General features: G+C 39.8%; 1 protein-coding gene across 1 annotated transcript in view; it reads left to right on the top strand.

Annotated features, from left to right (window-relative positions):
- Positions 1–21,993, top strand: part of TRPM5 (transient receptor potential cation channel subfamily M member 5) — a 37,074-nt gene that overhangs the window by 7,886 nt on the left and 7,195 nt on the right. Inside the window, exons 5-18 of the mRNA XM_058027039.1 lie at positions 421–485; positions 2,313–2,504; positions 3,842–3,944; positions 4,844–4,962; positions 5,584–5,934; positions 7,967–8,098; positions 9,255–9,378; positions 10,807–10,952; positions 11,694–11,806; positions 13,166–13,261; positions 15,572–15,830; positions 17,005–17,123; positions 17,468–17,600; positions 19,991–20,165. Coding sequence (XP_057883022.1) covers positions 421–485; positions 2,313–2,504; positions 3,842–3,944; positions 4,844–4,962; positions 5,584–5,934; positions 7,967–8,098; positions 9,255–9,378; positions 10,807–10,952; positions 11,694–11,806; positions 13,166–13,261; positions 15,572–15,830; positions 17,005–17,123; positions 17,468–17,600; positions 19,991–20,165 — 2,127 coding nt within the window. The remainder of the gene's footprint in view (positions 1–420; positions 486–2,312; positions 2,505–3,841; positions 3,945–4,843; positions 4,963–5,583; positions 5,935–7,966; positions 8,099–9,254; positions 9,379–10,806; positions 10,953–11,693; positions 11,807–13,165; positions 13,262–15,571; positions 15,831–17,004; positions 17,124–17,467; positions 17,601–19,990; positions 20,166–21,993) is intronic.

The following is a 21,993-nucleotide window of genomic DNA, read 5'->3' as shown; positions in this document are numbered from 1 at the left end:
CTGTGTCTTGCTGGAAGATGGTTCTCTGGAAACCCACCAGCCCTGGGCTGTACCCTAGTGCAGCTCCCTTGCTCCCCAGCCTGACACCCCTGCAGTAAATAAATAACTTTAAAAGCCAGCAGTGGCATGACACACAGAGGTGCCAATATCCATATTTTGCAGCTGAGGTCAGAACAACCTGGACTGCTTGCCAGGGATCACACAAAATTTCCAAGGCAAAGGTGCCTTTGTCCTGAATCCTAGGCCAGGACCCCTCTGTTAGGTCAGTGTTATTCTCTTCCCTTGCCACATCCTTCTGCAGGTTCATGAAGAGACCAAAACAGCACATAAGAGGAGAAATATTTTCAAGGGGTCAACAAAACAGCAATAGGCTGTTTAAAAAGCTGCTACTTTTTAAAAATTAAACCTTCTGTTTTGCAGGAACAGGTAGCATCGAGATCCCCGTGCTGTGCTTGCTGGTAAATGGAGGACCAGACACACTTGAGGTAAGAAGCTGTTTTCAGCTTTGGAAAAATAAATTAACTGATGCCAAGTAATTAATGGAAAATTTGGCTGTATGACAAACACATCTATTGGCACTTTACATGAAGTCAAAACTCACATCTATATGCCATTAAGAACTGAATTCTGTTAGTATTAAATTTGAGAGTATTTGTTTGGGAGAAATATTTACTTTTGAATAGGCACCAACTGATCATTAAAACTTCCATTGCTAGCTTGTCCAGTGGAATGAAAGAATCCAAACCCAAAACAAACCCACAGAAACCAGGTCCAGATCTAGGGAAACAGAAATACTCTGTTATAACTTGAGGGAAAAAAAAAAAAAAAAAAAAAAAAAAAAAAAAAAAAAAAAAGATAAAAAAAAGAGGAATCTTTTAGTGCTGTTCAGCCCCAGAGCTCAGAGGAAGCACAAGACCAGGTTTGCTGGATGTGCCATTTAAAAAGGGTGTCCTGGTTCCACTGAGCAAAACTACATGGTAGGATTGAAGACTGGAGTGTTGTCTGATAATAATCCCAAATCTTCTGCAGCAAAGGATCAGTTTTGATTTTTTTCCTGAGTGGTTCTACATCTTAAAGAACTTGTTAACAAGGAAATAGTCTTTGACTTTTATTCTACTTTACTTATCTTTTTTATGGTACTCTGGGTCTAGAAAACCTTTAGAGAGATGTAATTTAACTATAATTTAAGGTTTCCAGGTGCTGAGACTGTGACATGCAAGCTGGTAACCACTTTCCAGAATAATGACTCCTTTCTGGGGATGTTTTCTAGTTTCAATTTCTTGTATCTTGTCATAACTTTTGTCAGCTGGATTAAAACATGCACTCATATCATATTAGAAATCTCTCTGCTTAAACAAAGATTACATCACCTCATGAGCTTGCTTCATTTCTTTCATGAGAAGCTAAATGTTGCAGTGTTTCCTGTATCTTTGGTTTAGAAAAATCCCATGTTATGACATCTAAATCCTCTTTTCAAAGTTTTACAGAACAGTGTGACTGGAAGACAAAAAGTGAATGGCTGGAGATCCTCTAAACCAATATGTGCTGGGAATGGATGACTGGCCACACTTTTTTAGAATACCAACTTCTTAAATGGATTTCTTAAAATGGATAATACACACCAGAGACTACAAACAGTTTTTAAAAAAACCCTCAATATCTAAACTAAAGAAAAAAACCCTTGCACCACAATTGAATCAATGCAGTCTTGTACAACTCCAGAGGAAGAAACAGACTGGCAGCAAAGAGACATTTTTGCAATTATAATGCCATAGCCTCTGCTCTCCTCTCTCAACAACCTGCCTGACTCATTCTAATTGCACAAGTAATAGAATTAGTAGCCTTTAACTCTTGTAGTTGCTATGATTCAGTGTTTTTTTCCTGTAGCTCAATGTTGTAATCCCAGAGGCAAATTCCTGATTTTCAGAACATATTGCCAGGTTCAGCAGACAGAAAAAAAAGCCTGCTGGTAATTTCTGTACAGGGTTACTCCCTTGCACTTGACTATGCTGAAACAGAGACTTCAGGGGAAAAAAAATGTCAGGGTCAATGAAATTTTATGCATTGTTTGTCCAAATTGGGTTGCTTAGCTACTCAGCAGATGTGTCATGAAAAGAAGCATAGTCAGAGGCCATACATGGATGACCTGCTACAGAATTCAAAAAATCCTAATAGCTTAGAGGAGTCTGGACTGATTCCATAGTGAATCTGATTTAGGTACATATTTATTCCTCGTTTGCTAGAAGTTCTTCTCTTGAAAAACATCTTCTTTCCACTTATGAATTTTAAAAACATCTTATTTTGAACTACAGAGAATTTGCAGCGGGTTGGAAAATTCTGCTCCCTGGCTTATCTTAGCAGGGTCTGGAGGTACAGCAGACATCCTAGCAGCATTCATGAATGACCCACAGCTTATCATGCCAGAAGCTGTTGAAAAGCAATTTAAGGAGAAATTCCCTGCAGAGAGCTTCTCGTGGAAGGATATTCTCCAGTGGACATTGACAGTGAGTTCACAGTTTGATAAACCATCATGTTCACAAAGCCATCCCCTAACACTTGTAGCTTTGGTAGCCCCTTCAGTACAGGTTTGGCAAGAAGCTGCTCAGAAATTTTGGGAACTCCAGTGCTTTGACACTGGTGCCATAGAATGCCTCTCTAGCATTAAAAATCAAGTGGTCATTTGATCATGCAAACTGCTTTGTTGCCCCAGGAATTCACTGAACACTGAGGGCTCTGTCCTTCCTCAATTACTTCCTCAAGTAACAGCCAGCACCCAGGAACCCGACAGTCCTCCTGTGGGACACCAAGCATTATTTATATCCACAGCTGTGCAGCTTGTGCAGCTGTGACAGAAGAGACCTAATTCATGACCTACAGCTGTTAAATGGAAACCGGGCTGGGGATAAGCATGAATAAATTAAGTAGAATGAAGCGTGCTTAGAAATGATCCTATCTATTGTTATGGGATAACTGTTATTATCAGTTACTTGTTCTTTAAGTATCATTGTTCTTAAAACAGAGAGACAAAACAGATTCAGAGATCTTCTTTACTCTTTGTCTTGGGGTACAGTTGCACAAGCCTTTTAGGAACAAATGCCCACTCTGAGATTGTCCTTGTGTGAAGAGTGAAGAGCACTGGGTGCCTCTGAGATAAACCAAGTCCTCCTGACCTGGCTCACCACTTATTCTTTACATTCCCTGCCACAATCCTCAGCTTTAAAAGATCCTCATATTAATTCCATTAGGAAGAACTTTACCAATCACTAACAAAAGGGGATGAAAAGCACCTGGACGCAATATTGCCAGAGGCTCACAAAGTCTCAGTGCAGCTGCACTGCAAGAAAGAAAACTCAATAAATAGAGAAGCAGAAGGAAAGATGAGAGTACTGTATATATATCAATATTTGAGGACTTCTACTCAGAGAAGAGTTAGAGACTATGCTTTTGAATAAACAACTCAGAGAGCAAAACTTAAATGTCAAAGCAGGATGAGGTAAAATGAAACTAATGTTATGCTGGCTATAACGTGACTTTGAGTAAAATAAGAATGTAAGTTAAGGAAGGATCTTTTAATTAAAGCACTGGTTCTCAGAATATCCAAATTCTATTCCTCCTATCCTGGTAGGTCACTCAGAAAAGGCAGTAAAAATCCCCCCCTTGCCTTAGGAGTTATTTATATATGGGAAACAAGTAATATTGGCCTGCTTCCCAAACCTCAGCTTTACAACTAGAATGTAAATTTTTGGGAAATACCATCTGGGTGATCTCTCCTGGGCATTTGGGCACTATTGTGCATCCAAAGGACATTGTGTAAAATTACTTTTGTTTCGTCTCCAAACAGATTCAGAATATTATTTCACACCAGCATCTTCTAACTCTGCACAACTTTGAGCAAGATGGTTCAGAAGAACTAGACACAGTCATTTTGAAAGCCTTAGTAAAAGGTGAGATACAATAAGCAAACATTGTAATGTTTGTCTTACTTGACTTCTATGCCATAAATATATTTCCTATTTTTCCAGTGCAAATTCAGTTTAATATTGGATCAGATATCATTTCTGATGCTCTGTTCTTTTGCTTGTTTATTGACAAATTAACTGTGGCAGTTACTGTAACTCTTGTGAGCTTCCTTTAAACTAGTGTTTGCTTTTAAATTTCATGCTGTTGTATGGTTCTATTTCAGCCACTCCTTTATTTCACTAATTGCTTCTCTTAATAACATAGGCTGTAAAAGAACTGAAATATACTGGAGCAGTATATTATTTATATTATTCCAATTAAACCACAAAAGAAACCTCAATGAAAACAAAACCAAAACCCACAAGTGACCAAAACCACCTTTGTTTCAGAAACAATCAATTTCTCCTATAAGAAATCTCCGCTATATCTTCTGAAAGAATTCATTACTTGTGCTGCCATTTATTTCAGTTTCTGTTAACTTTATGGTTTGTGTTAGCTTAAACTTAGCATGGGAGCAAAAAAAGAAAAAAGACATTCTGTTCCTGATGTGCTAATTGACACAAGGCAAAACCAACAGCCAGACCTGTCCCCTGCTTTCTGCAGGCCAGAGTCCCTCTTAATATCCAACAGCCATTAATGCTTAATGCTGTTTATATGGTTCATCTAGAAAAAAATAACATTTTTGAATATTAATGCTTCTTAATTTAGGAAAACATTGCTGTGAAGGGTTTCTGGTTAAGCAATCCACAGATTTGTGACAGCTGAAGGAGAGTTTGCATTGCTAATCGAAGTACCAATACTATATTAAACTCAACCATAACTGTAAAGTTGAAACATAACTGTAAAGTACTGACTTTATTTGCATTTCCTATTTTTTTCCCAGCCTGTAAAAGTCAGAGTCAGGAGGCTCAGGAATATCTGGATGAACTGAAACTGGCAGTGGCCTGGAATAGGGTCGACATTGCTAAAAGTGAAATATTCAATGGTGACGTGGAGTGGAAGGTACCAGGCTTTTTTGTCTTAGAGGACACTCAGTGTATGTTCCACTGTGTACAGGACACTGGAGCATCCCAAAAGATGGCTTCAGTTTTTACCAGTACCTGCACACTCTACTGAGAGATTGGGCAGGGGTTTATACTTCCTGAGGCTGTTTGTCTTTCTGGGGCCCCTGTATGATAATGGCTAAAGATAGAGGAATAACTCAGTGGTCATCATCCCTTTCTTGAGCTGTTTGAGAGCAACAATCTTTCTCCCCTTCTATACAGACCTTTAAAGCAAACAAACCAAAGCACAAGAAGCAGGGAAATATTACTGTTAGAAGGTGGCATGAAGAATGTCACTGTTTTCAGTTGCTGTATAAATACCCAGTGTGGTAGGTACCTCACACTGAGTCATACAGCACACACTTTATGTTGATGCTGTAACATTAATGCTGGCACAGACATTTTGTCAGAGAAAAATGAAGAGAGTTCCACCTCTTTCTCATTGTACTCACTGTTGACTGGTGGAAGACAAAATGTGCCTCTCCTCATGTTAAATCTAACCTCTCTCATCATCCATCCATTATTAACCCTCAAAATTTCCTTTTTTGGTTTGGTTTTTTTTCCTCTTTCATCAATCTAGTCCTGTGACCTGGAGGAAGTGATGATGGATGCTCTAGTCAACAACAAACCAGAATTTGTGAAGTTATTTATTGACAATGGGGCTAACATATATGAATTCCTGACCTACAGTCGGTTGCAGAGACTCTACTGTTCCATTTCTCAGAAATGTCTGCTCTATGAACTTCTCCTGAAGAAGCATGAAGAAAGCAAACTGACCTTGGCAGGGCACACTGGTCAGCAGCAAAGTGACCAGAAGGGCACCTGCCCCCTCTTCACTCTCACTGAGGTCTCCAGAGTTCTCAAGGATTTTCTTGATGATGCATGCAAAGGTTTCTATCAAGACCTCAGACATGAAGGCAAGAAGAAATCTGTGAGTCACAACTCTGCATCATTGCTCCCCCCCAGTTTAGAATTTGTACAGTCTTAACCAGAGCTAGTCTTTGGGGTGGGGCAGGGAACAGCTTTAGTTAAAGGAGTATGGGGAATACAAATAAGATTTACATTTACTAGAGAGTAATTAGACATAAAAATAGTGGTCTGCTTTTCTTGTACAGAATTTCAAGAAGTAGTACTGGAAAGGCAATTTTCTTCTTAGGAGAAGGAAAAGCAGGCAATGGAGATTTTCAATCCCAGGTCTAAAAATGGTCACCTTTGTACACAAAACTATTCTCAGATTTATACTCTGTACAAGTAGACTGAACTCAGATATTGATATTCAGTAATATCCAGTATTTGATATTTGCCTTTAGATAATTTTAGTCTTTTTAAGGAGTGCCAGAACACAGAGCAAGAAATAGGCACAATTATGTGATGTGGCCCTGGCAAGCATGCTGGCCAACATATGACAAGGAGAATTTGTGATGGGGGTACCAGTGTGGAATGTCTATAATCCACAGTGGGGCAATAGATGCACCATCATTTTTGCATTTTGACAGGTGATTTAACATTAAAACACCTAAGTACCAAAGTGCTTGCAAAAGCATTGAAAATAATTTTGGGTGCAAGGTTTCAAAACAAAGATGTATAAAGAATTTTCATTAGAGTTCAGTTTCAGACAAACTAAACAAATTAAGCCTTTTGGTATTTGCCAAGTTGTAATTACACCTAAAAAACTGTTAAAACTAGAAACCAATTTTTAAAAAAAATCTTATTTGAGACGTTCAATTACTTTTGCTTTGATAAAGCCTAGCTAAATTAATTAGTAGTATGAAAAGCTAAGTTAGAATCTACTCAATGTTTCTTCATTAACAAGGATGAAGAACTTGAGACAATATCTCTGAAGTCACCAAGCATACTCCAGACTTACAAACTTGCCAGAAATAAAATTTTGCCCCCAGAACCTCACTTAGCCTTTCTGGCATTTGGCACAAGTGAGCTAAAGCCCAGTGCTGTAGATAAGGCCCAGGTCAGAGATCAGTTCCTGCTGCCTACTCGCTTTTTCCTTTTAAAGCTTCTTCCCATGGCTGAATCCCATTATCACTGGCAACAGAAAAAGCATCACAATTGTGTGTCTTTTTTCAAGTTAGGAAGTAGTGGTTACAAAATCAGATGAGGCTTTTAGGCTTTGTCTCCTGCAAGGCTTTCAATGCAATTTAATTGATTCAATAGCTCACTACAAACTGAAGAAACACCCCACCCCCCCAAAAAAAATCCCCAAAAGTGCCATTAAAATACATTTTAACAGAATCCCATCATTTAAATTTTTTAAAAATATATTCTCACAAAACCCTGTTTAAATGAATATACCCTGGCTGCTTCTAACCAACACAATAGAAAAAAAGGTAGTTATTTTAAAATATACTTAAAATTCAGAACTTGACCTAAGTGGCTACACTTCCTCTAGACTATTTTATTATCAAGTGCTAAAGGAATAAGCACTGTTCTACTTAAACTGCTCTCTGCATGAGGGAAAGGTTTCTCAAAGGAAGGACTAAAAAGGGGTATTGACGTACTCTATTCTTGTCCTGTACAGGCCTGGGCGAGATTTATTTCTGATGAAATGAAATGCCTTTTGTTCCCTTTTCTCTGAAGCCTTGTCCTCTGTGGCAGCAGAGCAGAGTCAGATATAATTGAAGGCAAGCTCAGATTAGTTAATCACAGGTTTGTCTTGTCTGATATTACACACCAGTGGTGAAACCCCAGATTCAATAAAGCCAATGAAACCTTTAGCATTGGGTTCAATGGAGCCACCATTTGATCCAGAATGTTCTCACACATATTGGGTTATATTGGGGACACAAGGATCCTTTAACTTGGTACAGAATGAGCTAATTACCTTTTGGTCCTACTGAAAAGTCAAAGAAATATGAAGTAGGCAGTGAGGCTGAAAGCATCTTAGATTGTGTCATTTGCATGGAGTGAGACTGCCAACCAGATTTTGAATTCTTCAAACCATATTTCAGGACAAAACGAACACAAAGGGATTACCTGGGCCCTTGGACATGAACCAGAAAAGTGAAAATCCTTGGAGGGATTTGTTTGTATGGGCAGTACTTCAAAACCGGCACAAGATGGCAAACTATTTCTGGGCTATGGTAAGCTGTGAGCTGGAGCTGCTTCAGGTGAAGTAATGCCATATTTCAAGTTTACGAGATGTTTTTTTGCTCAGCCTTGCACTCAGATGACTGATGGGTTAGTTTCCAAAACACGAGAGGTGGCATTTATGGGCCCTTTCATCTCTGCATGGCTCCTGCCCGCAGGGCCAGGGGGAGCAGGAGCAGGTGTAAATCAGCCCTGCTCCCGATGGGTCCCAGGTCCCAGGAGCAGGGTTTGTGCCTCCAACAGTCGGTGATTGTTTGGCCCTGAGCGTGACCCGAGGGAAGCGGGAGCAGGGAAGCATCTCCAGCTTACGTGCTGGACGCGTAGGGAGCAGCATGACGCGCTCCAAGGCTGCGCTTCGGGCTGGCATAATCGGCTCCTGTCTCACAAGCCAGCCCTGTCCCCCACATCTGGGAGCCTCCCTGCCCCCATACAGAGAGAGAGAGAGCTCTCAGCTCCATCCCTGGCCTTGCAGAGTGGCACATCTGGCCAGAGGCTGCCAGGCTGTGTGCGTGCACATTGGCACCTGCTGCGGGCCAGGGCTGGGCCTCTGCCAGCTGGGCTTCCTCCTCTCTCCTGCATCCCTGCCCCAGCACAGCCATGCTGGAGCTATCTCAACACAGGGAGAATGTGTTGCTCTATTTCCAAGGCATATTGTTCTCCTTTCTGAGCTCGATTGCTATCCCAAATCAGGTCCCTCTAAGAGCCTGGGCCCAGAAGTCTCCAGCCTTACAAAGCACAAGAACTACCAGTAAAGAATCATGGAATAGTTTGGGTTGAAAGTGACCTTAAAGATCATCCAGCTCCAAATCCCACCAAATCAAGTGGGACACCTCCCACTAGACAGGTTTGCAGGGACACCTCCCACTAGACAGGTTTGCCCCATCCAGCCTGGCCTCAAACACTGCAGGGATGAGGCATCCACAACATGTGGTTTTAATTCTCAAATATCATCAAAACTGTCAATATGATCATCATTTTTGGCTTTCAAGTCTGTTTTGGAGGGAAGATTTTTCTTGAAAGGCATGAACTTTTTGCTGTTTGTTGTGTTGCATAGTGCAACACATCGAACGTGCATCATAGTGTTGCATTTCCCCATTCGGGAATACCCTCCAGTGGAGGGTGGCAGCAGTGCCCCTTTCAATTCCACAGGGTCAGGAGGGTGTAGCTTCAGCTCTGGCAGCCTGCAAGATCCTGAAAGAGATGTCCCGCCTGGAGACGGAGACCAAAGCAGCTTGCATAATGAAAGAGGCCAAGTATGAGCAGCTCGCTGTGGGTAAGTAATGGCACTTTTTGAATGGTATTGAAAATTTATGAAGGAAATGCCATTGGAAGGCAAGCAAGTGAAAAAAAATACAGTTTCAGTTGTAAAAGGTCAGCTGTCATGAATAATTTACCAGCCTTGCAGCACAGGCAGTCCCAAACATTCAGATACAGAGGAAAGATTAAAAACCCACTCATTTTGGAAAAATCTCTGTTCCAAGACAGGCCCCCTGGGATGCACGGATACTTTCCTGCTGCTTGTTGGTATTTTAATTGTCTGATCTTAGTACAAGGTGTGTTACAGTGATATGAAAGATAGAATAGCCAAAACACTTCCAGGCTCACAGCAGCCTGCTCTTCCTGCAATATCAAGCTTGCTCTGTAAGGGCCACTAGAGCAACAAGTTTTAAGTTTTGTCATTGCAGCTAAAAATAACTTGAGATTACCTCACCCAGAAGAGGGCCAAGTGCACTGCAAGCTGCAGTGATGCTCAGGCTGGTTTTGCAGCAGAGGAGATGCCCCTCCCTACAGCAGTCAGATCAGGCATCCGCAATGCTGGAACGCTGAGCCCTCGCCCCTCTGCTCGCTGCAGGAACAGATGTCTGCACACAAGCTCCTCTGCTGACCTGACTTCAGCCAATCCTCACCTTCACTGCTGTGAGGAGAGGGCTTTAAAATGTGCCCCACGTGGAAACAAACACAAGGGCTCCTCTTCCTTTGAGGCAGTTCATCAAGAAGCTGAAGGCTCATGCGGGTTTATTTACACAGAGATCACATTTTCCCTTCTTCTTACAGGGCCATTGTTATTTACAAAAATTAAAAATGAAGTTCTCATATAATCACAGGGCTCAAGTAATTTAGTCATGGAATTATGAGGCCTAATCCAATACACAGAACTTCTGCTTCTCAGCTTTGATAAATATTAGATCAGATCCTCAGTTTTAATTTCTGGCCTGGATTATGCAAAGCAAACTCTCTTTAAGAATGATAAATACCACATCAACCACATCAACAATTTTAAATGCACTTGACCTTCTTGCCCAGCCTCACAGTGTAGCAAGGTGTAGGCTGGCTTGGGAAAGGTACTGAGATAATCAAGTGAATCAGTAGAATGGAACAGACATGAGAAGTCAGAACTTGTCTAATGAGAACATCTTGATTATTTTTTTTTTTGACTCATTAAATTTATCCTGGTTTCTAAGCTCCAGGACCAGTTTCTCTGGAAACAATTATGCCATAACACTCCACCAAGTCTAATATTATTTTATGTCAAGTAGCTCTGTCTCAAAATGAAGAATTTGTTGTCTACAAGACAAAGCTGGGCTGCTTATCTTCTTTAGTCTGTTCAGGAAAGTGAGGACAGCCTGACAACTCATCCTTCAAAGAGTAAGAAGATCACCCAAGAGATGTATTTTTTGTCTGTGTTTCCTTCATATGGCAGAACTGTTTAGTGAGTGCTACCACAACAGTGAGGAGAGAGCATTTGCTCTGTTGGTGAGGAAAAATCAGTACTGGAGCAAAACCACGTGCCTTCAGCTGGCCACAGAAGCAGATGCAAAGTCTTTCTTTGCACATGATGGTGTCCAGGTAAGTTTTACACGCCCACGGGCCCTTAAGTTGGGCACAGGAGAGGGCAATACAGGAACTGAACAACCCCAATGAAAGTATTCCCCTGAGAACCATTTTTCAGTGAAGGGACTCTTCTCTCCCCCTAGCAACAGACAAAAAGGACATTATACCATGTCCTTGCCAAAGCAGCACAATTCCCCTTTCCCCATCTCTTCCAGCTGGCACACAGACCAGTGTGCTGAGGAGAAGGTTTAGCCCTTAATCCATCGTGTGCTTTTTTGCTTTTTATTCCTTTCTTGCTCACAGAGAAGCATCAGAAAAGCACTATAAATCTGCCTGGGGCATAATGAAGCTGCTCCAAGATGTGAGGTAACTCTTTGTTCAGATTCAAGAGAGAGCCCACTGATAAAAGTTAAATTAAATTACTATTCAGCTTTGCTCTCACAACCTGCCTTCTCTCTGCATACACAAAGCTAAATTAAGAGTGATGCTGCTTTTATCTCCCAGTGCCTGACTTGGGCTTCCTTAGTACTACAGATGTTGTTTAATTCCATTTGGCTCGCTGCTCTTTCCACTGGTCTCCAAATAACTCTTTGCATACTCCACATCTGCAGAAGGACACACAGAGAACCTGTTTGCTCTGAAGCTGTGAGGTTTCCAGAGCATTCACTGTTTTAGGAGTCACTGAACATAGGTGTGCTTCATTTGCAAGTATCTTTTTGTGGTATTAAAGCCATCTCTTCTCTTCTTGACTTTCAGGCCTTCCTGACAAAAATATGGTGGGGAGACATGTCTACAAGCACACAGATCCTCAAGTTAATCTGTGCATTCTGGTGTCCCTTCCTAATCTACACCAATTTCATATCATTCAGGTATAAACATAACTATGTGGGTGAAAGAGATAAATAAGTAAGTGATGAAAAATAAGCCATAAAAATATTCAGACTCAAAATTTCTCCCTGAAGTGATTAAAACAGTAGCATCACCTAATATCACCTAACCAAATAATTTTTCTATGGGGCTGAGTGGTTTGTGTGTCCTGTTACATACTTAAAAGATCAATGCCATGGTTTCACAGAGATCATTCTATTTTGCACAGTCCACAGGAAAGCCTGTTGGACTTCTGTCAGCTCCAGATTCTACACAGCAATGTGTAGAATATCTGCAGCTGTAGAACCATTTGTTTTTAGATTTGGAGATGCCTGGCTCAAACCTCAGTATCTTATCCAAGGAAAACAGCCATCACAAAGCACTGCTATCAGCCACAAGCCTTGATAATCATAAGTCAAGCTCAAAAACATGGGACTGACATTAAATTATCAATCAAAATCAATTAAGATTTTCAAATTCAGTGCCTTACAATCTTAGGTTTTCTTGAAAAAGAGTCCATGCACTATAAACATCAAGAAAACAAAACAAAACACCCTGCACTACAAAAATCAACCAACTAAATAAAATTAAAAAACAGAAAAGAAAAAAAGAACAGCCAATCTGCTCAGGTGGTCATAAAAATTATGGATCTGAAACTTTAGGAAAACCTCAAATATTCAGAGAATCATAAACAAATCATAAGAATTAGCAATATGAAATGACATGTTATTATGAAATACATGTTTCTTAACTCTTAAACTACATAAAAAGCAAGAGGAAAACTTGTTTGGCAATGCTGATTTAAGATTTGCCTTCTGCTAATGTCACTAAAGATGATCTTCTGGCTCTCAAATTCAAATTCATTTAATGTGATATTTTGTCAAAGTTTTCATGGAAAGGTTTGAATTATTATACATGATCAAAGCAATTCTTTCCAAATTTCCATATTTTTGCTTCCTTTCCCTGGAAATGCAAGAACTGTCACATGTCCCCCACTGCTTCTGGCTTCTCTCTTCTTAAGTGCTACTAAGAGTAACTAGGAATGGAGCATTGAGCAATTCTCTTCTAAGACTGATTGAGGAGTTTACTTCTGCTCAAATCCTAACTAGTTTGAGGAAACTGAGCATCGTGCTCCATTTTTGTGAAGCACACCAATTATCACCTCTCTGAATCTTGCGGGTAACTTCAGCCTCCTCCTTAAAAATAAAGGATTTGTAAAGATAAAGTTTATGCCCTATTTAATAGCTCCCAGCAGAGCAGATCCAAGATAAGCACATGCTAGCAGCTCTGTATCAATGTCAATTCAGTAGTGAAAAATGGCTAAGCACCATCTTTTAACTAATGAGTTTATTCCCTTACAGTGAGGAAAAACAATCAAAGAAGGAGCCAGAGCCATTCAGAGAGCTGGACAGTTTGGATTCAGAGAGGACTCTGTTCTTCTCCAAGGAAGAAGATAGGTAAGTTTAAAATCATCAGCTAATGTAGCTTTTATGAGAACAGCCACAGAACAGGACACTTCTTGTGTATTAGTGACCATCATCCTTAGATCATCAGTTAATGCTCTAAGGAGCAGCTGAAGGGCCAAGAAAGTCATTACTCCTCAGGAAGTGCCCTTTTGATTACTGCTGTTTCTGCTCTCTAAAAGGAGTACAGGAAAATAAACAGGGATATAGCACTGCTTTAGGGAGATACCAGTTTAGTTTTTCTGAGCAGGTAAATTTCTACGAGAAATTAAGAACAAAGAACAAGGAATTCACTTGGGAATCACATAGTATTTCCTGACATTCCCATCAGCTCATGATGATTAATACCCAATGGATTTTAGGAAGTTATCAGATTATTGAGCTGAGGACAAAGAAGGTTCTCAGCAAAACCTTGCATCACTGCATACCTGCATACATTCTTACAAAGATGCACTTGCACCCATCAGTACCAGGGAATTTTACATCGAGTCAGCTTCTCACACTCTTAATTTATATTTAACAGATGAGCCCCAAGAACATTATGAGTTAGAGGGAGCATCACATAAATGGGTAACTGAGCACAAAGGTTTTGTCAGTTGCTTGTGGTCAGTCAGATCTTTGATTCAGAACAGAATCCTCCCTATACCTCTACCACACACTTATCACCAAAACCTGGGAGACCACAAGGACTTAACTCGGGATAAGTAGACTTTTGATTGGCATAAAGTCCTCTTAATGGCTATATAACCACTTAGCTTTTCCATGATTTAAAGAGAACTCCAGAAATGTGTGACCAGTGGTAGAGAGGAAGCATCAGCAGCAGTACAAAGTCCTGGACCAAGTCAGAGTTATTAGGTTCTATTTTTACCTCTGGCATTTAACTGCTAGTATATTGGAGAAAATCATTAGTTCTTCTCTCTCCCTCCCTAACCTATAAAATAGGTGTAAAAGCATCTGCCTCTTGGGAGCTATTTGTAAGCAATATCATAAAGCACTTCCATATCGTGAGTGCAGCATGGTTTGGTCATTATATTCCATGTTCCAATTGCTATTATCCTAGCAATTTATTTTAACAAAGAGGCTCTCTCCATCCCAGATCTATTTCAGCATCTTACAGTAAAGCTGCAATTATCTGTTTATGATATTAGCCTGTTACCACGGGAATGTATCTCATGATGTTGTAAATTGAGAGGTCGTACAGAATCAGGCATATAGAAAAGATTGGCCACAAAGAGAACTTCTCCCTTATAACAAATGTATTTAATAATTAGCAAGATTGTCAGAGGAAATTAAAAACCAGAGACGAGTCATTGTTTATTTTCTGTGAGGTGAAATTGAAAACATACCCTAGTGTGCACATCCTTTGTTGGAGATCAAACTTCTCAGAGTAAGAATCACAAAATTAAAGGTCCAATAACATTCCTAGCTTACACAGGAGAGCATTTTATGTGGAAACAAATCCTCACACAAAGATCAAATTGCTATCAAACTTGCATTTTCTGCACAGGATATTTTCCATTGCCAATAAATACCACCTCATGTTCCAAAACACAGCAAAACAGCTGTAAGTGTACAGGTCAAATTTCCCTTCAGTTACCAAAATACTTGTGTCATTGCACACCGCTCAAAGGCTACCTTAGTACATGTTTTATGAGGTCAACTCTTTTTGCTAAAAGGCTTCTATATTGTTATTTTGCAACTTACTCTAATTTAATCACATAGGGCAAGATGCCAGTTATGCAGAGCAGCGAGGTATTCTTCAGTGGGTCTATCAGATTCCAGCAGGGATAGTCAAGAAACACAGGCTTAACACGATCCAGCACTTAGAGACTGGGTCAGAAGTTCAAAGTCACAGCAACAACAAGAACTTCCACAGACAAATACTGCAAGAAATTTTAAAGCCAAAATAATTAAGAGCTGACTCACAAAAATTCATTGGCATTTTTCTTTTCTATTATTTAGATTTATAAAGGCCAATTAGCCTTCCTCCTCTCCTTGTGCATTTTCTGTCCATGCAGAACACAATGAAGCTTACAAAAGAAAATTAATACAACTAAACTGTAATAATAAAAATGCTCACATAATTCTGATGTGACTTTCTTTTTCAAAAACTTATTTTTGATTTGAAGTATTTCTGCTATGGTAATATGATTGCTCTGACTTCTACAGCCTTCCGCCTTGGCCAGCCCCAGCATCTGCCTCTTACTATCTTACAAGAAGCTTTATATAGAATAATATTGAGCCTATTCCCATGAACTAATTTTAGGAGATTGTCACCAAGCATGTATTCTTTTTGGTTTGCAGAGGAAATGACACATTGGAAAAACAGAACCCTTCTGCAAACACAGCATGGGCAACATTCATATTTACCCGGTGGAGAAAATTCTGGAGTGCCCCTGTAACTGTGTTTATGGGGAATGTTATCATGTACTTTGCTTTTCTCTTTCTATTTACTTATGTCCTTTTACTGGACTTTAAACCACCTCCACCTCAGGGTCCATCTGTTAAAGAAATTGTGCTCTACTTCTGGGTGTTTACCCTTGTCTTGGAAGAGATCCGACAGGTGAGTAACCTGCATCACCTCAGTGCCAACACAGCAAAAGCTCCAGCAACATTTGCAATAGATTTACAATCTGTACAGCTGTACAGGCTTGGACATTTCAAGTGTCAGGTGCACAGAACAACACAGAACTTACCTTATCCTAAACATCTCCCCTCTCTCCCCCAGAGCAAGCTCTTCCTCCACCATATAAACCTACATCTCTACCGCTGTTTTTCCATCCTTAGCCATCCTTTCCATCCTACTGCAGCCTTAGCCAAGTCAAGTGGGCTGCCAGCATTCAGATATTCTCTGCTTGGTAAAGTCTCTCTCTGATTTCACTCCACAGAACTAGGTCTTCCCACCACAAATAATATAAGTTGGAAGTTATAGTCTACACCTGGAAACACAGCAGACAGCTCTACATCCTTTTAGGAGATTCTTCCCTGATGGAGACTGTTTAAAAAATCACAAGTAAATAAATTCAGATTATTTGTGGCTTTTCCTAAAATAATTTTCAACTCAAAATATTAGCAGATCTCTTTTGGGCTTGCTTTTCTTAAAAAAAACCCCAACCAAACAAAACCACCAACCCCCAAAAGCCCTCCTCCATTAGTCTCCTACTACTGGTTTTGGAAAGTCCTCAGTTTACAAAGTGAAACAATAACAGTGGTGCAAGTGTGTTGCAACTGTGGGTTGCACAAAGCTCTTCTCTTTAGATACAAAAAAAGCAGTTAGAATCATTTACTCTGGAAGAACCAGTAGGTGTTCATTATTTAAGCAAAAGAGACAGGAAAGTTTGTCACAATTTACTTGAAATTATGCAGCAAGACCATTAACAGAGAAGAACATGGAAAATATCTGGATCAAAGAACATTTCATTATAAACCTGTAAAACATGAAGACTGCCAGGCTAAAACCCAATTAAGCAAGCCAACTCCTTGCCTAGATAATCAAATTGCCTTCACTGACAATTCCAGCACAGAAATGCCAAATCTGTTCATGCTGTTCACAGCAGTGCCTGGAAACTGAACTCTAACTGGAAGCGGTATTGCTTTGTCCCCCCCTTATTACACTCATAATTTGTTTTTGCTCTTTGCAATGAAAGAGAAAAAGGCAACAGGTATTCTGTTAAAAGTCAGGAGGAAATAGTGAAAGTGGAAAGCTATCAATACCAATGGTTATTTCTCTTTTTCAGAGTTTCTATACAGATGAAGACACAAATTTAATGAAAAAGTTCAAACTGTATGTGGAGGATAACTGGAATAAATGTGATATGGTGACCATATTCCTCTTTATAATTGGGGTAATCTGCAGGTATGTATTTGCATCAGTAGCAAGGGCTGTGTATGTCAACTTACAGCTGAGTCATGTGCATGAGAGGACAGGCTCTAACATTCATTTTTACAGGCTTTGAGATGTACTTCTGCAGTAGGAGCCTCTAAAATTGATATATTCAAACACATGCACTGAAAAGCTCTTCTTTGTTTTCTGAAATCCCTTTTACTGAAAGTATCTTATTTTCCATTATTTGTTAATAAGTCTTATTGAAGCCAAGAGAGAGAAAAGAGTGTTCCTGCATCTTTTGGTTATTTCTCTTCACTGCACAGATATGAGCAGTACTTGCTGAGAGTTGATATTTCATTCCATGTCTTCTGCAGGATGCTGAACTCAACTTTCCAAGCTGGCCGTACAATACTCGCCATTGATTTTATGGTGTTTACACTTAGACTTATCCATATTTTTGCAATTCACAAACAACTTGGACCAAAGATCATAATTGTGGAAAGGATGGTGAGTGTGCAGTTTGTCTCAGATAAATACTTTTGCCTTCTAAGAAATGGAGAGTAGGAAACCTTGTCTTTAGAAAGGAAATAACTTTATAATCTGTCTTTATTTGTACACTTTTAAGGCCTGTCATTTTGCACATTCCTGTATTCTATTATAGATGGAATGTTTGAAGTAGATCCTTTCACACACCTCTGCAGTGCAGTATACTGGTCCCAATTTACTGATCCTTGTATCTTACCTAATAATTTATCCTCAGATCTGGCTAACCAAGAGCAGTCTTTGCCTTACTGCTATTCCTCCTACTTGCTAAGCTGTGTGCATCCAGGGCAAAGACCTCAGGCAGATGACAGACCATGTACAGAAGGGCAGGGCTTCCAATAAATGACTTGGGGAAACAAATCATGTTTTTTTCAGCAAGTGTGGGGGAAAAAAAAAAATCAATGAAAAAGGATAGTTACAAGTTCCCAACAGGAGTTATTCTTACTTGTACTTTTTAGCTTCCTCTTACAATGAAAAAATATTAGTACTTTGTGAGCAGATGTTGGAAGATGTTGATGAAATATTTTTATTTATTACTGCTCTCCTGCAAAAAACAAGGATTACAGTCACTGTGCCTGGGTATGCATTAGTATGTTGAAAAAGCTTTTTATTTAGGCATGTTAATCCTCCAGGTCAATTAGCTCATGCTAACTGATTAATAGAGTTCATCTAATTGTAAGTACCATTACAGAATGTACAAATACTTGATTTGTGACTCACAGCAGAACTCAGTAAAAGCTCTACAGTCTAAACAAGCCTATACATTGAATAAACATAACTACCAAGCTATTTGGATTTGTCTACAAATGCAATACCTGGAACTCTAAGGTGACATTTGGTTGGACTAGCAAAAGGGTAGATGGCAAATAAATATTTGTTCTTGTTCATTATCTAGCTTATGGCATTAGCAGACCTGTATTTTGAGAGAAGTCAGAGCTACAGCTCCTAACCCTTCCTTTGCTGCCTGCCAGGCTAAACCAGGGCCTTGAACAGTCCTACCTGTGCCCACTCTGCAGGCACCTGAAGTCCTGCAAGATAACACTGGGGTTGGGAAGATGCAAACGAGAACACAAACAGCAGCCTAGAAAAAGCCCTACCAGGGACCTTTCATCTTTGCCCTGCCCAAGCCAACACAATGCTCAGCTTTGGTATTTCAGTGTTGAATCTTACATCAAAGGAAGAAACAGTGAAGGTTACCTCAGTAAATGAAACCTGCCTGAAGGGTTCAAGGGTGTTCTAGCAAAAACATCTCCCTTACTTTACAGAGAAGCAATCCCAGATGATCTCTTACTGTCTTTCCCCTTCATACCCTTGCTACAAATTTGCTGAAACAGGTCTGGTAATTGCTAAAATTCCAGAAAAATACTCATTTCCAGAGAGACTGCAGATTGGAAAAAATAGTTCCAGACTTGTCACCACTCTCCCATCACCATGATACTATTACAGCCCTGCAGCATTCCTAAATTTTAGATCATCCAGAAAACAAAAAAGATTAATGGAAGTCAGACATCAACTCTGTCTTGTCTGGCTTGGAGATGATGTTTCTTACCAGAACTCCAAATAACATCCTGGAGCTCTGAAATGCCTATGCTTTTGGGTAACTGTACAATCCAATAATCTAATTGAAAGGAATCTACAGTCTCTAATGAACTCTGTCAGATCAGATGGGGAGAGGATGAAGTGTTCCTCTTCCACCAGGGAAAAATTATTGCACTTGATATTCATATTAGATTTTTTTTAAGTAAGTGTTTTAGGATTCAATTACTTCTGCTTCTGTAGAGAAACAGAATGTTTAAAAGCAGGAAGCCCCAAAAAGAATCTTTCAGATGCATCACTTAGCTTGAAAACTGAAGACAGAAGGAACCTGATCCTTGCAGCCTTCACTGCCTGCTGTATCAGTGGCTCAGTACTCATCAATGAGCATTGACTGCTACCAGGATTCTCTGCTGCAGCAGAACTCTTGTAATTCACAGGAAAGCAGTCCATGGTACTAAGATAGCTCACAGAAAATAGGCACTTAAAAGATAAAATGTGACAGTCACTTAAAAGATAAAAATGTGTTTCATTTTTAAATGTTTGATTATTGGAAAGCAAGATTTTTAGTTTAAAATGTGTCTTTATCTAAATGAGCTATCAAAGAATGCTTACTACAGGCCAAGGACAATATGGTAACAGCAAGGTCAGACAAGGAATTCTGTGCATGGAACTGTATCCTATTCCACCTCCTTTAACCTAAACAAGCTTATAAAGAAACAGAATTATTTGAGCCATATTCATACAGAAGACTACTGTTCCTTGACTATGTTATCACAGTCACTGCCCCTCCTTTTCTCCCCTCCCCCTCTGTTTTGTAGATGAAGGATGTTTTCTTCTTTCTGTTTTTCTTGAGTGTGTGGCTCATTGCCTACGGTGTGACAACTCAAGCTCTGCTCCATCCCAATGACAGCCGAGTGGAATGGATATTCAGAAGGGTTCTTTATCGTCCCTACCTTCAGATATTTGGCCAGATTCCACTGGATGAAATAGACAGTGAGGAAACTTCTTTCCCCCTAACTTGGCCATTTTTGAATGTACACTTCTGATGAGAGCATGGAGTTCCTTCCAAGTATTGCCCTTTTTAAATTTTGCTGTTTTAAAATCTCTGTCCTACAGGCCAAAGCTTACACATTACTGTCACACAAATAGTGTATTTGCAAAGAGATAATGGGCATTGTGGAGCTACATTAGAGTGTAAGGGCTGGCCCTGTTTAGATAAGCTCTCAGAAATACACAAGGACTTGCAGTTTTAAAGGCTGGCATACCTGCTTTCATTTCAATCCATTTCCTTTCAGTTTAACCTAGACCCAGATAACCCTCTGTAAACTCAAATAATAAATAATAGCACCTCCACACATTTTGGCAGTAGTTTAATGCAACAGTGTTAAAGCAGTACTGCTCTGCCCATAAGCAAACACATTTTAAAATAAAATTACTCCAGAGCATTTATTTACTCTGGAGATAAAGCTGCCCAAATCAAATAAAGCTAGTAATTGCTTATGTGCAGCATGGCAAAGAAAACAACATTAAAATAATCACAAGACACTGAAATAATTAGACATAGAAGTTCAAAGGCAACATTTCTGATAGGTAAGCAGGTAAAATACAGAACAGGTCACCCACCTCCCAGGGAAGCCTGCAGTAACACCACAGCATTTAGCCAGTGCTAAATCTCACAGCAATAATGAAGTGGGAGTCAAACTTGGAGCAACATAAACTAGAACCCAAAAAAGCTATACATACAAGCAAACTAGCAAGCATTCTCTCATGCTCACTGTGCTTAGTAAGAAAAAACATGTCTTTGAAAAGCCAAAACACCTGAATGACACAAGAGAGAGGAAAGTGATTCATGTCCATTTTAAATATCTATGATGTAAGCACGTACAGCACAATCAGTCACTCTTATTTCCTTTAAAGTAATTGGAAAGAAACAAATATTTCTGGCATATAATTCAACTCATTTGCCAAAATGTCAGGCATAGCACTCCCTAGAAATGTGTGTTTCTTCCCACTGGAACTCCAGTGGGTGTGTCTACCTGGGTAAATAACTGGTTAAGAGTAACAGAGGAAAAAAGAACCAATTACATGGGCAAATTCCAGAAGGGATTAATTAGTCCTAGGGCCCTCTGGGGCTTATTCTGTTTAACATCTTTATGAAATATATGGAGAGGGAGAGGGGAAATGAGGAGGACAAAATTTGCTGACAAAACTACATCACTGGGTAGCAAAGACAAAAACTGACACCTAAGAGAGGCAGAGGAGCCTCATGAGTGCTGAGTCATCAAATGAAATTCAGTGTAGACAAGTATAAGCTAGTGCCCTTGGTAAAAGAAATCCCAGCTTGGTGAGCTTTGATATAACCACGTGCTCTAATGAATGTAACCAGGGGGTTATCTATAGCACCAGGGAAAAGGATTACAGGGAAAAAATAGAGGAAAAAAAGTAAATATTATTATGCTACTCTAAACTTGTGGGTTTAATTCACAGCTAGAGACAGAATACAGCACTAGGCTTCTAGTCTGATGCAGTAGAACCAGACCTTCCTAACCTCAACCTCAGATACACAAAGCACTTTAAATGTAGAACAAGGAACCAATCCCCTTGCCAGTTTTACAGAGTTTCCTCTTCCCACCTATGTGCCAGGCATGAGGACACAAGCATGTGGGGGAACACAAACTCAGAGGAGGTTTGATTTTGAAAATTCAAAACCAGTCTAAAAAGGATACAGCCCTTTCAATATAATCCCTTTAATGATAAACACTACAACAAAGCCAGCTGTGACAGACATCTTGCCCCTAAATGAGCAGCCAAGCTGTTGAGA

Source organism: Melospiza georgiana, chromosome 6 (assembly GCF_028018845.1).
Source record: "Melospiza georgiana isolate bMelGeo1 chromosome 6, bMelGeo1.pri, whole genome shotgun sequence".
Taxonomy (NCBI): domain Eukaryota; kingdom Metazoa; phylum Chordata; class Aves; order Passeriformes; family Passerellidae; genus Melospiza; species Melospiza georgiana.
The sequence above is the reverse complement of the archived record's forward strand: the minus strand, read 5'-3'. Positions and strand labels throughout refer to the sequence as shown.